The 19,626-nt window shown below is 46.5% G+C and overlaps 1 protein-coding gene across 3 annotated transcripts in view; it reads left to right on the forward strand.

Annotated features, from left to right (window-relative positions):
* ABCC1 (ATP binding cassette subfamily C member 1) overlaps nt 1-19,626 on the forward strand; it is a 178,437-nt gene that overhangs the window by 149,398 nt on the left and 9,413 nt on the right. For all 3 annotated transcript variants that reach the window (XM_049904936.1, XM_049904938.1, XM_049904937.1), the window contains exons 21-28: nt 1,491-1,626; nt 4,224-4,431; nt 6,646-6,956; nt 11,283-11,482; nt 14,298-14,424; nt 14,975-15,076; nt 17,394-17,540; nt 19,277-19,435. In XM_049904936.1, the coding sequence (XP_049760893.1) occupies nt 1,491-1,626; nt 4,224-4,431; nt 6,646-6,956; nt 11,283-11,482; nt 14,298-14,424; nt 14,975-15,076; nt 17,394-17,540; nt 19,277-19,435 (1,390 nt within the window). The remainder of the gene's footprint in view (nt 1-1,490; nt 1,627-4,223; nt 4,432-6,645; nt 6,957-11,282; nt 11,483-14,297; nt 14,425-14,974; nt 15,077-17,393; nt 17,541-19,276; nt 19,436-19,626) is intronic.

Below are 19,626 nucleotides of genomic sequence, written 5' to 3' on the forward strand. Positions count from 1 at the left end.
GTGCTCCTGGTGAGCCAAACGGCCAAGGTGCTTGCCCCACCACCCCCAGGAGACAGTGTACAGGATTGGGTTTAGATCCCAGCTCTGACCCTTCCTAGCTCTAGGACCTTGGGCTGGTTTCTTCATGTGCAAAAGAAGCACAGTAAAAGAGCCTTTTATCTGCAATGCTGGAACGAAAAAGGCTCTGAGAACTGAAGGTTTATAGCAGATTCTTTTGGGTGAAAATACATTTTCTCTCTGTTTTATGTAAGTGTGTGGCTAGCTTCTTTAGTGGCATAATGTGAACTGACCTGAAGCCAGGTGTGTTGTCACTGTTGTTAGTTACTGTCAAGTCGAGTTGATTCCAACTCATGGCAACCCCATGTGTGCAGAGTAGAGCTGCTTCATAGGGTTTTCAAGAAGCAGATTGCCAGGCCTGGCTCCGAGGTGCCTCTGGGGTGGCTTTGGACCACCAACCTTTCGGCTACTCATCAAGCCCTTAATCAGTCTTAATTTTTCCCATTTAGTGGGGCCATTTGTGTGCATCACTGCAGAGATTCCTGTATGTTTGATTCTGGAAGGTTTCCTCAGATCTCAGGGAGTTAAATGATATGCAGCATGGTAACCATTCTAAAATTGGTGGAGTTGCAACCATGACATTCATCTGACCCCTAGAGTTTTGAGAAAGGATTGTGGACCTGTGGTTTGGATCTTACAGAGTTGCAGTATGTGTTGGGGGAGAGGAAGAACAGGGGAGCTTAGCACAGGGCCTGCCGCAGAATGAATGCTTGACAGCCTTGCTTCAGGAAGGGAGGGGGGCCAAATGCAGTCATGCATATTCATTTATTGGATCAATCATAACTCTGCACCAAAGCCCAAGTCATGCATATTCACTGAGGCCCCAGTGACTAGGGGATCTTGGAGCACTCTCTTTGGGGCCACATGGATCGGTGAGAAAACACCCATGCATGGGAGAGGGAGTAGCACGTCCCTGGGGACAATCGAGGCCTCATGCCAGGACCTCTCCCAGACTTCACCTGCTGTGGCTCTTCGCTTGTATTCTTTCTAATTATAATACATGGGCACCTGTAAGTATAGGTAATACCGTGAGTTTTGTGAGTCATTCTAGCAAATTATCGAAACCACTGTGGGCAGTGAGAGCCAGCAGAGAGGCTGATGTTTGGCAGGAGCTGGACAGACAGAATCCTAACTTGTGGAGACCCAACTCTGGGTGGTTAGGGTCAGAGAAAGTGCCACATGGGTGACTGGTGTCAGACTGATGGAGTGGGAGACTGGGCATGTGAGTTATCTTTGCATTTTGGAAATTAGTCTTACATCGGCCATTATTCACGCAATACGTATATGTGTGTACGTGTGTGGGGGTTTACTCTCAACATCCCCTCTCTCAGCGGCCTCTGCTGTCCATCTCAGACCACACGAGCAGCCCCAGCACTGCAGGCCCCACCCAAGGCTTTGGTTTGGTTGACACCCACATGCCTTACTTTCCCCAGACAGCTCAGCAGCTCCTCCTCCTACAGCGGGGATGCACGCAAACACCACAACAGCACCGCAGAGCTGCAGAAAGCTGGGACACCGAAGGAGGCCACCTGGAAGCTGATGGAGGCAGACAAGGCTCAGACCGGGCAGGTGAGGTCTGGCTTTCCATGTAAGGGTGGTGGCTGGTGCTGCCGAGCAGTCCCTCTGTGCTGGTCCTGGCCGAGCACTTTGTGTAGGAACTCAACGTATTCCTCACCACAAGGAGCCCTGGTGGCGCAGTGGTTAAAGTACTTGGCTGCTAACCAAAGGTCGGCCGTTCGAACCCACCAACTGCTCCATGGGAGAAAGATGTGGCAGTCTGCTCCTGTAAAGATGTGCAGCCTTGGAAACCCTGTGGGGCAGTTCTCTTCTGTCCTGTAGGGTCTCTTTGAGTTAGAATCAGCTTGACAGTAATGGGTTTGGTTTTGTTTTGTTCCGCACAACAAACTTACAAAGGTACTGTTTACAGCTGTGGAAACTGAGGCACAGAGCAGCTGTGTGACTTAATCAAGGTCATAGCTGGTGGCAGAGCTGAGCTTTGAACCCAGGTGTTGGGACTCTGGAGTTGGCACCTGTTATCTCTGCTTTACCACCACTCTGCTTTTTGAGCAGCTTGGGGGCTCTAATTGTTTGTAGGTGACCTGAGTAGCTCAAATCAGGGCTCCCCTGAGTGATGTATGGGGTGATCTGGGAAATGCTCAGTTGTTTGTAAGATAGCTTTATGTTGTACACAGACACAGTATTAAAAAACATTACATAGTCAGAAAAGTACTTTTACTCCTGACAGTTGCACCAGTGAGAAGGTCTCAGTTGGGTGCTAGATCCTCTTTAGCACCTGACAGTACCTAGTCTTCCCTTGTAACAAGGACAGCAGGTTTCAAGCTCTTGTTTCATTGTTTTTTTTTTTTTTTTTTTGAGATTACCTAATTTGGACAATTGTGAATAATTTCCCATTTATGGTTTTGATCCAAAGTTTATTTTTAAAAATGAATGTGGTTATGTTAAAAAAAAAAAAAAAAAAGTGTGGGGGTGGGTTTTAAAAAAATGAAAACAAGTAGATAGATAAAGCAAAAAAAAAAAAAAATCATGAAAGGTGACGCTGGAATAACCAGGGTTGGAGGACTGGTCCCTTAGATCTACCTGGATGCATCCGGTGCCTCCTGGGGGCTCCAGTTCACTGCTTCTTCCCCCTTCTTGTCGTCACACCCATGGCTGTGGCCGGGCAGAGGTGGCTGTGGTGTCTCATGCCCCCTCTGCTCTTTTTTGACCCTCCGAGGAGCCAGAGAAATGACCCTAAATCCAGGACTTTGGAAGGAAGATCCAGAGATACCAGGCCCGTTTAAGTCTTACTGTATCTCCACAACAACCAGAGGAAATGGAGCCTGCTTTTATCCCCATTTTACATATGAGGGAAACTGAGGCTCAGGGGGGCTTATACCTTGCCAGAGTCAGACCAAGAGTAGAGCTGGGCTCAACATACCCAGGCATTTCTGACTCCCATGCCTGGGTTCTTTACTGCTATAATCCCTGCAGAATAATTCCTGGACAGCAGGCAGCTCCATTTTCATGGTGAAAGCCGAATGGTGAAATAGACATGTTTGGAATTCTGTTCCCCACCCCCCCCCCACCCCCAAGACTATTTCAATTTGAAGACAGAGAATTGAAAAATCAAAATAGAAAAAGCAGCAGTCAGTTATACATCAGACCCATGGGCAGGCAGACAGTAGACTCAGATCATTTTTTTTCTTGATATTCAGCACAAAAAGCAAGGACACAGACAAAGATCCCTGGAGTTTGTTGAAACCAAGCAGATGGGCATGGGGCTGGCCTGAACTGGGGTGCCCTGCTTCATGTGCTTGGGAGACGCAAACATCAGGCAACTAGGATGTATTTATTTAGCCCCCGTTCTGGGTTCTAAGGGAATACAAAGTGAAAGACTCCCCACACCCCCTGTTTGTGGAGCTGGGGCATCAGGCAGTGGGGAGCCAGTTGAGATGGTATGAGTTAGTGCTGGGTGCTCAGGGGAAAAGGGGTGGTGGCAGGCAGGTCCTGTTGCAGGGTGAACGTGACATTTGGTCTTGGTTGCTAGGCAACTTTTCACTTTTTCCCCTTTGCTTAAAACTCCTGGTGGCATCCCGTTGATCCTGGGGTAAAGACTGGAGTCCCGAATAGGGCCCCCAGGCCCTGTCTGGTCTGGCTGCCACCTGCTTCTCCAGCTTCGTCTGTTCCTTGGTGCCCCATGCTGACCTTGCTCCTTCCAGTTCCCCGGAAGTGCTGTGTTCCCTCCTACCTCAGGGCCTTTGCACACGCTGCTGCTTTTACCTAGAGTGGCCTTTTGCCATCTTCACCTGGTTACCTCAGGGTAACCTCCTCTGATACCTTCCTACCCTGGGTTGGGTCAGGATGCCCAATTTTACAGTCTCTGGAACCCCGTACTGTTAACAGCCCTTCTCTGTTTGCAATTACGCATTTATCCTGGTGATGATTTGATGAAAGCCTGCATCCCTGCTGGACTAGAAGTTCCATGAGGACAGAGAACTTGACTTTGTTTCTGAGTCCCCAGTGTCCTCAGAGACACCCGATCAACATTTGTGGAGTGACTAAAGGGAGGAGGGTGCTATAAGTATGGGGGCGGGGCCACACAGGTGCTGATGACGCTCCCGACCTCGCGTGGTATAAAATGCCTTTCCTCTCCCCGTGACCCCTAGGTCAAGCTGTCCGTGTACTGGGACTATATGAAGGCCATTGGACTCTTCATCTCCTTTCTGAGCATCTTCCTCTTCTTGAGTAACCACATTGCTGCCCTGGCGTCTAACTACTGGCTCAGTCTCTGGACTGATGACCCCATCGTCAATGGGACCCAGCAGCACACCAAAGTCCGCCTGAGTGTCTATGGAGCCCTAGGCATTTCCCAAGGTGGGCCTTCCCCTTCCCACCATTTCCCACCCACTGATTCTGGCACCTGTAAATGCTTCTGTGTCTAAAGAGCTGTTAATTATAGAATTGGCCCCCTACATTCTCAGGGTTCAGTGTACCTCCAAATCAAGCCAAACCCAGATGGACCAGGGCTGCGCACATAGTAGATGCTCAAGTAGTTGTAGAATGAATGTTGCTTGAATGTTTGTTTCATATGGTCCTAGAAGGTAGAGGGGAGGGGTACCTCATGTGCCCATTTTAAAGAGGAGGAAAGTTGAGGACATAAGCTGCCCAGAACATTAGAGAGTTGGAAGGACCCCTTATCCCTCTTGGTTCTGTCAAGTTGAAAGGTCTTCTGCAGAGTCTCATGCATGGGCTCTTACTCACTCTCTGAGAGTAGAAATTTGTTTATACCAGTGGTTCTCACCCGGGGGTCATGTTGCCCACCAAGGAACACTTGGCAATGTCTGGAGACACTTTGGTTGTCACTACGGAGTGAGGGTGCTACTGATATCTAGAAATCAGGATGCTGCTAAACATTCTGCAATGAACAGAGAAGCTCCCAAGACAGAATTATCCAAACCCAAGTATCAGTAGGGACAGAGTTGAGAAACCCTGGTCTATACCCTTCATAACAGCATTGATAGTAATAGCTAACATTTACTGGGCACTTATTTGGTACCTGGAAACCCTGGTGGCATAGCGATTAAGAGTTCAGCTGCTAACCAAAAGGTCGGCAGTTCAGATCCACCAGGCACTCCTTGGAAACCCTATGGGGCAGTTCTGCTCTGTCTTATAGGGTCACTATGAGTCAGAATCGACTCAGTGGAAACGGGTTCAGTTACAGTTACTTGGTGCTTGGCTCTCTTTTAAACACTTTTGTGGGTTTTCACTTATTTATCCTTGTAACGATTCCATGAGGTAGGCGTTAATATTTTCCCCATTTTAGAGATGCAGAAACCGAGGGCCAGAGCGGTTAAGTTAGTTGCCCAAATATGGCAGAGCTTCCATTGCATGAGGCAGTCTGGCGCAGGAGGCCATACTTTTAACCGCTAGCTGCACAGTGATTTATCTTTGTGTTTATGTGTTCATAATAACTGTGTATAGCTGTACATGCATCTGTGCGTTTGACATCTATGATATATTTATATACACTAAATGTAAATGCTTGATATTTTTGAGCACTTTCTGTGCATCAAACACATTGCCAGGTAGACACTTCACATTCTACATTGTGTCGTTGTCCCTGTTCTACAGATGAGGAAACTGAGGTTCAAAGAGGCCTAGTGAACCTCAGTGGAAGGTCCCACAGCTGGTAAGTGGCAGAGGCCGATTTGGCAGTGTTGGCTCCAGAGCCTGTCATTTTGGCCCCTGCCCCTTGGGTTTCTTGCTTGATTAGAAAGGCCAACATACAGGCTTCTCAGTCCCTATGAAATCACTGCACTGGAAAGAATGGTTGCCCTACTGTGCATTGTTTGGAAGAGTCACAAATGTCTCCTGGTGTCCAGGGGACAGCTTTGAGCAAAAAGAAAGAGCAGACATGGATTTCTTGAGGTTTTCAATCCCTAGAACCCTCCCTCCATAGGACTAGGGACTGAGGCCTCCAAATTATAATTGAGGGAAGGTAGAAAACAGAGAGGGTGTGATGTTTACCTGGTCTCACAGTGTCACTTCTGGAGTTGCACTATCCAGTATGGTACCCACTAGCCACGTGTGACTATGAATTTTAATGAATTACAGTTAAATAAAACTTAAAATTCAGTTCTTTGGTTACACTGGCTACATTTCAAAGTACTTAAGATCCACATGTGGCTAGTGGCTAAGGTATTGGAAAGCAGAGCTCTAGAACGTTTCCATCATTGCAGAAAGTTTTATTGGATAACATTGGTCCAGAGGAATACGGCATATGGATTAAAAGCATGACAGTGGAGCTCTGCATCTGATTGGCTAAGGGGTAAGGGAATTCACCTATCTGAGCTTCAGTTTCCTTAGCTGTAAAATGGGGTAGTGCAGTGCTCGCCAAATAGTAAGTTGTCAATAAATTGATAAATAGTAACTGCCATTGTTATTATTACTACCGTTGGTATTGTTATTAGAAGCTGGGAGCCCACACCTGCACCATCCACACAGGCTCGTGGCTGCTTTCCCTGTAGTATTTGCCCCCAGTGTGTCCCACTACCTGGTTCTGGAGTTTAACACCTGGCATGTTTGTAGGTATCTCTGTGTTTGGCTACTCCATGGCAGTGTCCATTGGGGGCGTCTTGGCCTCCCGCCGCCTGCATCTGGATCTGCTGCATAACGTCCTCCGGTCGCCTATGAGCTTCTTCGAGCGGACGCCCAGTGGGAACCTGGTGAACCGCTTCTCCAAGGAGTTGGACACGGTGGACTCAATGATCCCTCAGGTTATCAAGATGTTCATGGGCTCCCTGTTCAGCGTCATCGGTGCCTGCATCATCATCCTGCTAGCCACGCCCATTGCCGCCGTCATCATCCCGCCCCTGGGCCTCATCTACTTCTTCGTCCAGGTAAGAGGTGGGGCCTTGGTGCTCAGGATGAGCCTTGCTGTGTGTTGCTAAGTGCTCACTGCATCTTCCCATTGCCCTAGCATGGAGCTGTTGAGGATTTTTTTGAGGAGGTTTCAATTTGTTTTTGTCAGTTTTTAATACCTATGTTGATTATTTTTAGCCTATGATAACCATATGTACTCTTTTTCTAATGATGCTTTGTTTTTCTAGCTATACGTTAGGAAAGAAAAAAACTAGTTTGTTATAAAGACACCTGTGTTATTGAAATTTCCATATGTATGAAATTCTTTAGTTCTAAGCTCCCTGCAGATAACAGTAAGAGTGGCTTAAATGAGACAGGTTAATTTTTTTTCTCTCTTGTAAGAGAAATTTAGAATTAGGCAGTTCAGGTCTGGTAAGGCAGCTCCATGAGCTTGTTAATACACAACCTTCTTTATTATTTATCTGCACAACTATTCTTACATATGTCTTCCATTCTTAAATTGGCCTCATGGTCCAAAATGGCTGCTGGAGCTCCAGCCATCATATAAGATAACAAGACTTAGAGAAGATGTCTTAGTTATCTATTGTTGCTACAACAGAAATACCACAAGTGGATGGCTTTAACAAAGAGAATGTATTTTCTTATAGTCTAAGAGGCTAGAAGTCCGAATTGAGGGTGCCAGCTCCAGGGGAAGGCTTTCTCTTTCATTCGGCTGTGGAGGAAGGCTCTTGTCATCAATCTTCCCCTGGTCTAGGAGCTTCTCAGCACAGGGAGACATGCTGCAAAGGACATGCTTTGTTCCTGGCACTTCTGTTTTTGGTAGCATGAGGTCCCTATCTGCTAGCTTCCCTTTCCTTTTATCTCTTATAAGATAAAAGGTGATGCAGGCCACACCCCAGGGAAACTCCAGTTACATCATATCAGGGCTGTGACCTGAGTAATGGTGTTGCATCCCACCCTAATCCTCTTTAACATAACCTAATCTTGCCTCATTAACCACAGGCAGAAATTAGGATTTACGGGCACATAGGTTTAGGACAGTTACATCAGATCACAAAAATGGAGGACAGCCACACAGTACTGGGAATCATAGCCTAGCCAAGTTGGCACATATTGTGGGTGGACACAATTCAATCCGTGACGGACAGGAACAGGGGAAGGGCGCATTTGATAGCTGAGTCAGCATCACCCCTTTAAATACATCTAATTGTCCAGAACTTAGTTATGTGATCACCTCTACTAGGAAGTGTAGTTTTTTTACTGGACACATGGCCATCCCAGTCAAATCAAGTTTCTATTGAGAAATAAGGGGGAGATATTGGATTTTTTATTGGATAGGAAAATAGTAGTCTCCATCATATCTCTTCTGTGAAAACTGTTTTCACAATAGGTTCTTTGAACACCTGTGGCTTCTTAGGGTTATTGCGTCTCCGTTGGATAGATGAGCATGTTGAGGCTCAGAGAAGTGAAGCATCTTCCCCAAGTGGCAGAGCTGGGAGTATGAACTCGTGTATGTCTCATCTAAAGCCTGTGCAGCTAACCACGGTGTTGCACTGCCCTTCTTGCCCCAAAAAGATTAACTGCAGCAAAATTGCAAGTGGGGAATTGTTGTTTAGATGGGGGTGTTCTGACCGGGACGGGAAATAAGAATAAGAAACCACACAGAGCCCTTCACCTCAAACTGCACCATGGGCCTGTTTGCGTTGGGTCTGGGAGGCCTTGGTCCTCCCGGGGCCAGACCCCAGGACCTCAGCCCACCACGCCCTAGCGATTAATGAGCGTGAACAAAGACGGAATCATGGAGAATAGGCTCAGTTCCTGGACCTCACTGAATTCTCTTTAAACTGGTGCCCCATGTTTTGGGACATCATCCGGCTGCAGTTACCAGAAGTGTTGCTGGTGTTCGTGGCCTGGTTGGGACTTTTCCTGAAGACCCCAGTTCAAAAGAAAGGAAGAGACCAAAAGCTGATAGCAGGACTTGGGTACACTGTGAAGCGCTTCTGTGATGGAATGTTAGCTCCTTATGGGGATAGTTAGGAAGACACTGTCACAACACCAACAAATTTATTTTTAAACTACAAAGGGAGTGAATTTAGCAAAGGAGCAAGTTGTATGCACACTGTCATTATAACTAAGACGAAATATGTAATGTGCGTGGGCAGGACTGGAAAGGGAGGCAGAAAAATTAAAACATTGCCATTTTAAGGGTTGAGATTATGGGGGAGCTTTTTTCTTTTTTTTTTTTAATAGCTTTGAGCTAAATATACACCTACCCTGCAACCAACTATCTTGCTCCTGGATGTATATACAGAGGAAACGAAAGCGTATATCCAGCACAAAGAATGTGGTCGAATGCACTTGGCAGCTTGGCTCGCGATAACCTGAAACTAGATACAACTCAAATGTTTATCAGTAAAGAGAACGGATAATTAAATTGTAGTCTTTTCACACAACGGAAACAGCTCTGTAATAAAAAGGAACAAACTCCGGATACCCACAGCAGTGTGGATGAATCTCAGAGTTCTCATACTGATCAAAGAAGCCAGACAAGAGTACATACTGCATGGTTCCATTTAGATGAAGTTCAAGAGCAGGCAAAACTAACGTATGGTGATAGAAGTCCGCATAGTGACTACCCTTTAGGGGTGGGCAGTGGCGGGTAGGTATGAGCTGCGAGGAAGAAAAGGGCGTTTTCTGAGGTACTAGACATGTTCTGTATTTTGATCGGGCCTGGTGATCTGCTTCCGAAAATCAGCCGATGGAAACCCTGTGAACACAGCAGTCCAGTCCACGACAGTCACGAGGATGGCCCAGGACTGGCAGTGTTTTGGTCTGTCGTGCGTGGGGATGTCATGAGTGAGGGACCGACCTGATGGCAGTTAACAACAGCAGCTGTCAGCTCACACCATGTGAAATTGTTGATGTTCATCTGTTTTTTACCTACAAAAATGGCAGTTTCTTATGCTTCAGTCTAATATTAGCAGACATGGTGCTTAACGGTAAATATAGATGCCATACATGTGTGCAGGCAAGTACGTACTATATGACATGTGAGAATATATGCTGCTTTTATTTTTTTTAATTGTGCTTTAAATGAAAGTTTACAAATCAAGTCAATCTTTCGTACAAAAATTTATATACACCTTGCTATTTATGTACTCCTAGTTGCTCTCCCCGTAGTAAGACAGCACACTCCTTCTTTCCACCCTGTATTCCCCACGTCCATTCAGCCAGCTTAGAATATATGATTCTTCATGTCATCCTCACAAAAAATCCTGTGAAGCAGGCTATATTGTTCCCATTTTACAAGTGAGAAAACCAAGGCTTAGAGAAATTAAGTAAGTTGCCTGTGGTTGTATTGTTAATCAATAGCAGAGTTAGGATTTGGACTAAAGTCTGGTTAAACTCAAAACCTGTGTCTAAAACCACACTGCTGGGTCCACAAAACCCTTGATGTTAATGGCCTCAGAGAAGCAGTACAGTGTAGACGTTAACACTTCAGCGGCCAGACAGCCTGGGTTCGAATCCCATCTCTGCCACTTCCTAGCTGTGTGACTATGGGCATGTTAATTAACCTCTTTGTGCCTTGATTTACACATCATAAAATAGTAGGAAGACCCTCATAGGGTTTTTGTGAAGATTAAACGAACTGATACATGTAAAAGCATTTAGAACAATGCCTGGAACAGTGGGCACTATATAAGGGTTAAAAACCAAACCCGTTGCCGTTGAGTCGATCCTGACTCATAGCGACCCTATAGCACAGAGTAGAACTGCCCCATAGGGTTTCCAAGGAGCACTTGGTGGATTCAAACCACCAGCCTTTTGGTTAGCAGCCATAGCTCTTAACCACTATGCCACCAGGGTTTCCGTGTAAGTGTTAGTTATTATTATTCTTGTCATAGTCGTTGTTACTGTTAGCACTGTGCCTGCAGTTCAAGGAGTGACCACGAGGTGAGCAGGGACACTTGTTAAAAGTAGCCGGGCTCCAACATTTTGTCTCCTAGAGGTTGTTGTTGTATGCCATCGAGTCAATTGTGACTCATAGCGACCCTACAGGACAGAGTAGAACTGCTCTATAGGATTTCTAAGGCTTTAGTCTTTATGGGAGCAGATTGCCACATCTTTCTCCCGTGGATTGGCTGGTGGTGTCAAACCACCGACATTTCAGTTAGGAGCCAAGCGCTTAACCACTGTGCCACCAGGGCTCCTTCCTGCTGGAGGTACCATTTTAGTATTAAAGGGGGCATCTGTGAGCATAACAATACCCAGACTATCAGCACAGCCCCAGCAGGATGGGCTGAGGGACTTGCGCCCACTCCACTGTCCATTCTCTCTCCCAGAGGTTCTATGTGGCCTCCTCCCGGCAGCTGAAGCGCCTTGAGTCGGTCAGCCGCTCCCCGGTGTACTCCCACTTCAGTGAGACCCTGCTGGGGGTCAGCGTCATCCGCGCCTTTGAGGAGCAGGAGCGCTTCATCCACCAGAGTGACCTGAAGGTGGACGAGAACCAGAAGGCCTACTACCCCAGCATCGTGGCAAATAGGTGGGTGCACCAGCCCCCGGGAGGAGGGTAGGAAGCTGCCTTAGTGCCTTGTTGCTTTGCCTTGATTTCTTCCTGCACACCTTCCCGGAGAAGGGCGTGGAGTCAAACCCAGCCCTCGCAGAAAGGATGCGCAGACTTGGGGGCCTTCTGCAGGGAGAGTGTTCATGGGCAGTTGAAGCATCTAAGAACTGGTAGTTCTTCCAGAGTCTGAAAGTCCTGCAACACTGACCTTGAACTGTTATTTCTGGAGATGCAGGACCACCAGTGGCAGGCCAGTGTTGCTGTTTCATACTCGGCCCCACAGGTCTCCACTGAGGTGTGTGCACACTCCACCTGTGGGATGTGTCAGTGCAACTTACAAGTGTGTTAGGTTGAGTCATGTGTGAGTGGCATTTTGTGGATCAACAGTGGCTGACTAGCATCAACCAAAAAAGGGAGCAGAAGTTGCTAAGTATATACGGAATTTAGAGAAGCGCCCGATTTATCCCTATAATGGCATCTTCCCCACCTGCTTGCATCCTGATACACTTTTTTGAGAGGTGGGGTAGAGAAACTGGTGAGTGTCACGGTGACAGTGCCCTGCAGGTGGCCGGTAACAGCCAGCCCATCTTCCAGTGTGTAATCCTTGTTAGGGGGGCGACCAGGGTTTCCTGGAGACATAGCCTTCTTTTGCAGAACTTTCAGGCAGTTTGTCAAACTCCGGGGTCTGTCCACGGGAGTGTCTCATGCATGTGAACATCAGTCACGTGGATTGCCAGGGCTGTGCTGGATGAGCTTTGAAAACGTCCTCTCCCTAGAGCACTTCAAATTGGAAAACATTAAGATGATATTCCTAATACTTCATTGTCTTATGCACATTACCTTTAAGCAAAATATTTGTTTATATTTTAAAAGATACAAGTGTGTGTGTGTGTGTATGTAGTTCCCGGGTGGCACAAATGGCTAAGCACTCAACTACTAGCTGAAAGGTTGGCGGTTTGAACCCATCCCACAGCACCATGGAAGAAAGGCCTGGCAATCTGCTTCTGAGAGGTCGTAGCCTTGAAAGCCCTATGGAGTGGTTCTACTCTGCACGGACGAGTCAGAGTCAACTCAATGGCAACTAGCAATAAGTAAAAAGTGTGTGTGTGTGTGTGTGTGTGTGTGTGTTCTCTTCTTTTCCTTGATTCTAAAGTGAACTCTTCCCCAACCACACACATTTTTTAGCAGACCTTTTTTTTAATTTTAATAAGTTTCATAAATATGACTGTAGCTTATGTTCTGAATATTAAAAAAAACAAAAACCATTAATGTCAAGTCGATTCCAACTCATAGCGACCCTATAGGACAGAGTAGAGCTGCCCCATAGGGTTTCCAGGGGGCAGCTGGTGGATTCAAACGGCCCACCCTTTGGTTAGCAGCTGATCTCTTAATTATTGCACCACCAGGACTCCATGTTCTGAATATAGATCACTTTTATTTATTTTTTTATTGTGCTTTAGGGGAAAGTTTACAGTTCAAGTTAATTTCTCATTCAAAAATTTATACACATACTGTTTTTTGACATTGGTTGCAATCCCCACAATGTGGCAGCGCGCTCCGCCTTTACATCCAGGGTTCCCTGTGTCTGTTCATCCAGCTCCTGTCCCTTCTGCCTTGTCGTCTTGCTCTTGGACAGGAGCTGCCCATTTAGTCTGGTATATTTGATTGGATTAAGAAGCATGTTCCTCACGTGTGTTATTTTTTGTTTTATAAGCCCGTCTATTATTTGTCTAAAAAGTGAGCTTTGGGAATGATTTCAGTCCTGGGTTAGCAGAGTCCGACCACGCACATTTTAATGTATCTGAAATTAGGGTGTGTCTGAGTCTGAGAACATTACAGATACACTTAAAATAGTTGTTTATTTCTCACTCCTCTCCCCCCAACTCCCAACCAAGAGGAGGTTATTGTAAATCAGTGGTGCCTCTCACAGTGGAAAACTTCTTAGTACTTAGGAATTTCCAGTACAACTTTCAAAGAACCGTATGTTGTTGTTGTTAGATGCCATTGATTTGGTTCCGACTCGTAATGACCCTACGTACAACAGGACAAACTGCTGCCTGGTCCTGTGCCATCCTTATAATTGTCCGTATTTGAGTCCACTGTTGGAGCCACTGTATCAGTGTCACGTTGAGGGTCTTCCTCTTTGTCGCTGACTCTCTTGCTTTACCAAGCATGATGTCCTCCTCTAGGGACTGGTCCCTCCTGATAACATGTCCAAAGTACGTGAGATGAAGTGTCACTGTCCTTCTAAGGAGCATTCTGGCCGTACTTCTTTCAAGACAGATTTGTTCGTTCTTCTGGCAGTCCATGGTATATTCAATATTCTTCACCAACACCATAGTTCAGAGGTGTCAGTTCTTCTTCAGTGTTCCTTACTCATTGTCCAGCTTTCTCTTGGATATGAGGTGATTGAAAATACCATGGCTTAGGTCAAGGCACACCTTAGTCCTCAAAGTGACATCTTTACTTTTAACACACATATACGTATATAAATATATTAAAGGCTAGAATGAGAAAAAGGTTCCAAAAGATAAACTTCGGTTTCTTGGGAAGGTTGCTTCTGGAGAAGTCTTTTTATCCCCGGGGTTGCCAGGTTAAGGAGGAATGATTGAAACCATGTCCCTTCAGCCCTCCTTCCCCCTGCTTCCATGGGTTTCGTACATGCAGAGCTGAGAAGGCCTCTCTCAGTAACTGTAAGAGAGCAGTTTCAGTTAGCAAGGACCCTGGAGCTGGACCCCAGAGCTGGAGGCCAAGTCTCCGCACAGCCAACTTAGCGTGTGTGTTTGTCATCCAGGTGGCTGGCTGTGCGGCTGGAGTTTGTTGGCAACTGCATCGTGCTGTTTGCGGCCCTGTTCTCGGTGATCTCCCGGCATAGCCTCAGTGCCGGCTTGGTAGGCCTCTCTGTGTCTTACTCATTGCAGGTAAGAGAAATCTCTGCTGCATTTTTTCATCTTCTTAATGCAGGAGCCAGTTTGTTGATTCCCAGGCTTTCAAAATTTTGGATGTCCATGGGAGGAGGGTAAAGGGAATGGTCTGAGCAGAGTTTGAGGAGCAGGGCTAGAGCCTGGTGACCTGAGCAGGAGAGGAATTTGACATGGGGCCAGATTCCTTCTTCAGTCAAGGAAACTCCTTGATGGCCTGTGAGGATGGTTCCAGCTGCAAGAGAAATGCTTTTAAGACTGTGTATTTCCCTCTAAACACTGCTTTAGTTGCATCTCACAAACTTTGATACATTGTGTTTTCATATTGCCATCTAGTTCAAAATTATTTTCTAATTTCCTGTGTGATTGCTTGAGTGACCCATGGATTATTTAGAAATGTGGTTTTTAATCAAGAGATGCTGTGTGGCAATGTAGGGTGCTATTTTCTGCACCTTTTTTTTTTTATCTGAAATATGTCATCTTTCATAATTAATTAGAATAAAAGTAACACATGCTCACTAGAAACTGCACGTGACCCCTCCTCTCACAGGTGACCGCGTACCTGAACTGGCTGGTGCGGATGTCGTCCGAGATGGAGACCAACATAGTGGCTGTGGAGAGACTCAAGGAGTACTCAGAAACTGAGAAGGAGGTATAAAGCAAGGGCCCCTGGGCTAACCTTGATTCTCAGTATGAATGGCTTTACCCAAAAGAAACCTTTGAACCATACTTTGTGTATCTTCTGCCTCCCAACAAGAGGGTCAGTTGGACACCCCACCAGGTGAATAGAAATCCATCTCCCACTTGTCCATTCACTGTGCGGCATCTAATTAGAACCACCTGACGTGGGGGCGAGAAAATATTTTACAGTTATCCCATCTTGTCCAAAGGTATGGGATGCCCACATACAAGATGATTGTATCCTGTCAGGGTAGTCAGGGATGACATTCGGAATTAAGTTTAAGATTTAAGTAACAAATAAGTTAATTAAAAGTCTTAAAAGTAAATAACAAGAAAAGCTGTACGTGGATATTGCAAAAATCATGATGTGGTAAGGAATTGACCAAAATTTCAGAAACCCTCTTATTATTTAAGCTGAGTCAGCATTTTATAGAAGGAGAAAAAGGGAGCCAGGGGAGAAGAGCTGGGACTGGAACCTAGGTCTCCTGACTTTAATGCCACACTGCCCCTAATAACTACCATGTTGCTTCTAGTAACTGTCTTATTTTGTCTTCAGACACTACCACCATAGGGTTTCCAAAGAGCAGCTGGTGGATTTGAACTGCCAAGCTCTTAACCCATTGTGCCACCAGGGCTCCAATAATAATAATACGGATACTTACCGTGCCCTTGTGTGTCAGGCCCTGTCCTAAACATTTTCCGTAGAGTAATTAATCTTTACAAAACCTTATGACTTAGTTGCTATTCTTATCCCCATTTTATACGTAAGGAAACTAAGGCACAGAGAGGTTAAGTTACTTGCCCAAGATCACATGGCTGATAAATGGTAGACTCAGGATTAGAAACTGAGGTCCTCTCTTTCATTGTGCCATGCTGCCTCCCAAGAAAATGCCCCTTAGGAATGAGACCAAGGCCCTAGTAAGGCCTGTCCTGAGGGATTCACAGAGCCCGCCCATGCCGGGTCTTTTAATTCTCTGAAATGGTGAACCAAGTCCCACCTCGCCAGTGAGCATTATTCAGAATGGTATGAGCGCCCCCTATGGAAGTAAGGGTGCATTACATTGGGAGTTTTCCACCCTAGTTATTGAATTTATTTATTTTCTATGATAGCTTTATTGAGATATAATTCACATGCCGTATGATTCATCTGTTTAAAGTGAGCAGTTGAATTTGTTTTTTAAAATATTTTTACTGGTTTTTGCATTTTTTATTTTTTTAGAATAACGATGTATTCAAAAAAACATGAGATAGTAAAGATTACCCACAGCCCTACCACTATATAAATATTTTATATATATATACATATATGCATGTAACTTCACTCTTATGGCATGTATCCTTCCTTTGTGTGTGTGAATTATAAAAGCAAGCTGTGCTTGTTGTAAAAAAACGAAAATTAACATGCTTCACCGTGGGAGAACTTCATGCTAAATGAGAGAAGCTCACCACAAAAGACCACATATTATTATGATTCCATTTATAGGAATTGTCCAGAATAGGTAAATCCATAGAGACAGAAAGTAGATTTGTAATTGCCAAGGGGCAGGGGGAAGAGGGAAATGGGGAATGACTGCCAGTGAGTACAGGATTTCCTTGGCTCCATAAATACCATGAAACCTGTGACAACAGGAACTCTACAGGACTGCCTTTTTTTTTCTGGGTCTCACAAGGTTTCCACTTTTGACAGGGTGCATACTTATCACCTTTCTGTCACTGTCTGTTAGTGGAAAATATTTGAGTTGTCCTTCTCTGACAGGTTTCCACATTACAAAGGTTCTGGCTTTCACAGGTTTTATTGTACTTATTGAGCACCGACTGTGTGCTCTGGGCCCTACGTGCTCTGGGCCCTGGGGATACCTCAGTGAGCAAACAGTGAAAGAGCCTGTCCTCAGAGTACGTACTCCAGTGGGTGTGGGTGACAGGCAGAAACAAATGCAAACGATTTAAAATGCTCGGAGGTGGTCAGTGCTCAGGGGAGAAGAGAGAGGAACACCAGGCCAGGAGGGAGATTGGATTGGCCCAAGACCTGGAGGATGTGAGGAAGCAGGTGGGTGGGTAAGTCTGGGGAAGAACATTCCAGGCAGAGGAGACGGCAAGTACAAAAGGCCTGGAACAGTTTATGCTGGTGTGTCTGAGGAGTAGCCAGGCGGCCAGTGTGGCTGGAGCAAGTGAGCAAGAGGGATATGGGGCCCGAGGGGTGGTGGGGGCCAGCTCACGCAGCCTGGGGCACAGGGGATGGGCTTGGATTCCTTACTGTCCCTCCCCCACCACTCCTAATGTGATCGCAGGCTCCCTGGCAAATTGAGGAGATGGCTCCACCCAGCACCTGGCCCCAGGTAGGCCGAGTGGAATTCCAGGACTACGGCCTGCGGTATCGAGAGGACCTGGACTTAGTGCTTAGGCACATCAACATCACCATTGACGGGGGAGAGAAGGTGGGTGCCCATCATCTCCCGCACACCTTCACAGCTGGGCACCAGCTGCTGCCAGATCTATGAAACTGGAGGTGTCCTTTCTCTCCCATCAGTCCTGGGGTCAGGAGGCCTTTTGTGGGGGAGGGAGGCTCGTGGAAGTGAAAGCTACTCAGAGGGTGTCCATCAGGGTTGCAGACTGGGAGCCCCGTAACCCAGTGAGGCCCACAGATAAGTTTTGAAAAAATGTGAGTAAGTTTCAAATACTGAAAAATCTGGAAGATTTTATCTAAAAATCAATTTCCTAGTTTTCTCAAAGAATGAGAGCATCTAGAAACACTGGGCCCAGACTCCCCACCTGACTCTTCCCAGATGAGACCAGTCCTTCCCTACCCATGTTCTTAAGCCTACTTGGCCCGTGTAGGCATTTGAATTTTCAGCCTCTAGAACAGAAAGACATCACTGTCACGAAGAGGGATAGCTCAAGGGAGAAGGGGAATTTTGGAATCTACCCTTGGTCTCAACTGTTCCTGGAATACAGCCTTGTCCTGAAACTTGTACCTCAGAATTCCCTCAGAAATCAGACCAAGGGCCTTCCTGGCTGGCTGCCATGGGACAGTGATTCTTTCATCTCGGAACATATGGACTTGGAAAACTGTCCCTACCACAAGGTGCAGGATGTTCCGTTCCCACAAGATAATTTCTCTCAGTTGTAGCAAGGGGAGAACAGAGCAGGCGACGTTCTCACTGAGTCTTCATGGATCGTATTTGATCATGGGAAATTTCCACACACGCGGCACTGTGACTTCTGATAGAGGAAGCCCGCCTCTCGAGCCTAGATGAGAAGGGGAGGGTTGTAACTGGATGGCAGGGATGTCAATCATGGGCCATTAAATGGGGAGCCTAGTTCCCTCAAGGCTACCTGGGTGGCACAAATGGTTAAGTGCTCAGCTACTAACCTAAAGGTTGGCAGTTCGAATCCAGGCACCTGGGGAGAAAGGCCCGGCAGCCACTTCCAAAAAGTCATAGCCATTGAAAATCCTGTGGATCACAGCTCTACTCTGAAACACATGGGGTCACCATGAGTCAGGATTGATTCAATGGCATCTGATTAGTTTCTTCAAGGGGGGATAAGTGGAGACCAGGTCACATCCATAACCTCTTTTTGCACACCTCTGCTGAGACGGAGATGGGGCTGGTAGATTTGAATTGCCAACCTTTTGGTTAGCAGCCGAATTCTTAACCACTGTGCCACCAGGGCTCCAGCAACCCTATAGGACAGAGTAAAATTGCCCCCATAGGATTTCCTAGGCTGTAATCTTTACAGAAACAGATCACCAGGTCTTTCTCCCGAGGAGCCCCTGGTGTTTTTGAACTGCCTACCTTCTGGTTAGCATCTGTGCTCTTCACCATTTTGCCACCAGGGCTCCCGAACCTGACGATTACTTAGTATTGTCTCGAGTTAAAATTAATGGGGCTTTATGGGAAATCCCTTCTGCCTGATGCTTACCTCTTTGGAGATCTCAATGACTTATAAAAAGAGCTGATTACTTCCTCAGGGAGCCTGGCAGAGGAAAGGGGTCCTTCTTAACCTTTGGCCACAACGTGTCTCCAGGAAGCTGGTGATGGGCAGGGCTGTGGCAGAAGCTGGGTTGACTGAGCTGTTGTGGGGGAGATACCTGAAATGAAGAAACAGTGGAGTGGGGGCGACTCCCAGACACCAGCATTCCCACCTCACCCTGGTCCTTCCTGTCCCTAAGGTTGGCATCGTGGGGCGGACGGGAGCCGGAAAGTCATCCCTGACCCTGGGCTTGTTTCGGATCACCGAGCCTGCCGAAGGACAGATCATTATTGACGGCGTCAACATTGCTCAGATTGGCCTGCACAGTCTCCGCTTCAAGATCACCATCATCCCCCAGGTGGGGCCGGGTGGGCCGGCACTAAAAACAAATCGATAGCGTGTGCGTGTTTGTAGGACCAACGTGAATGTGTTCCTACTTTATTATTTCCATCATTTTTGTTAGCATTACACTATGTTTCTTCTCCACACGTCTCCTCAAGCACAGTGTGGGAATTAGCCGGGTAGTAGTCTTCATCCAGAGTCCCTGGG

The sequence above is a fragment of the Elephas maximus genome, chromosome 12 (assembly GCF_024166365.1).
Source record: "Elephas maximus indicus isolate mEleMax1 chromosome 12, mEleMax1 primary haplotype, whole genome shotgun sequence".
In the NCBI taxonomy this organism is placed as follows: Eukaryota; Metazoa; Chordata; class Mammalia; order Proboscidea; family Elephantidae; genus Elephas; species Elephas maximus.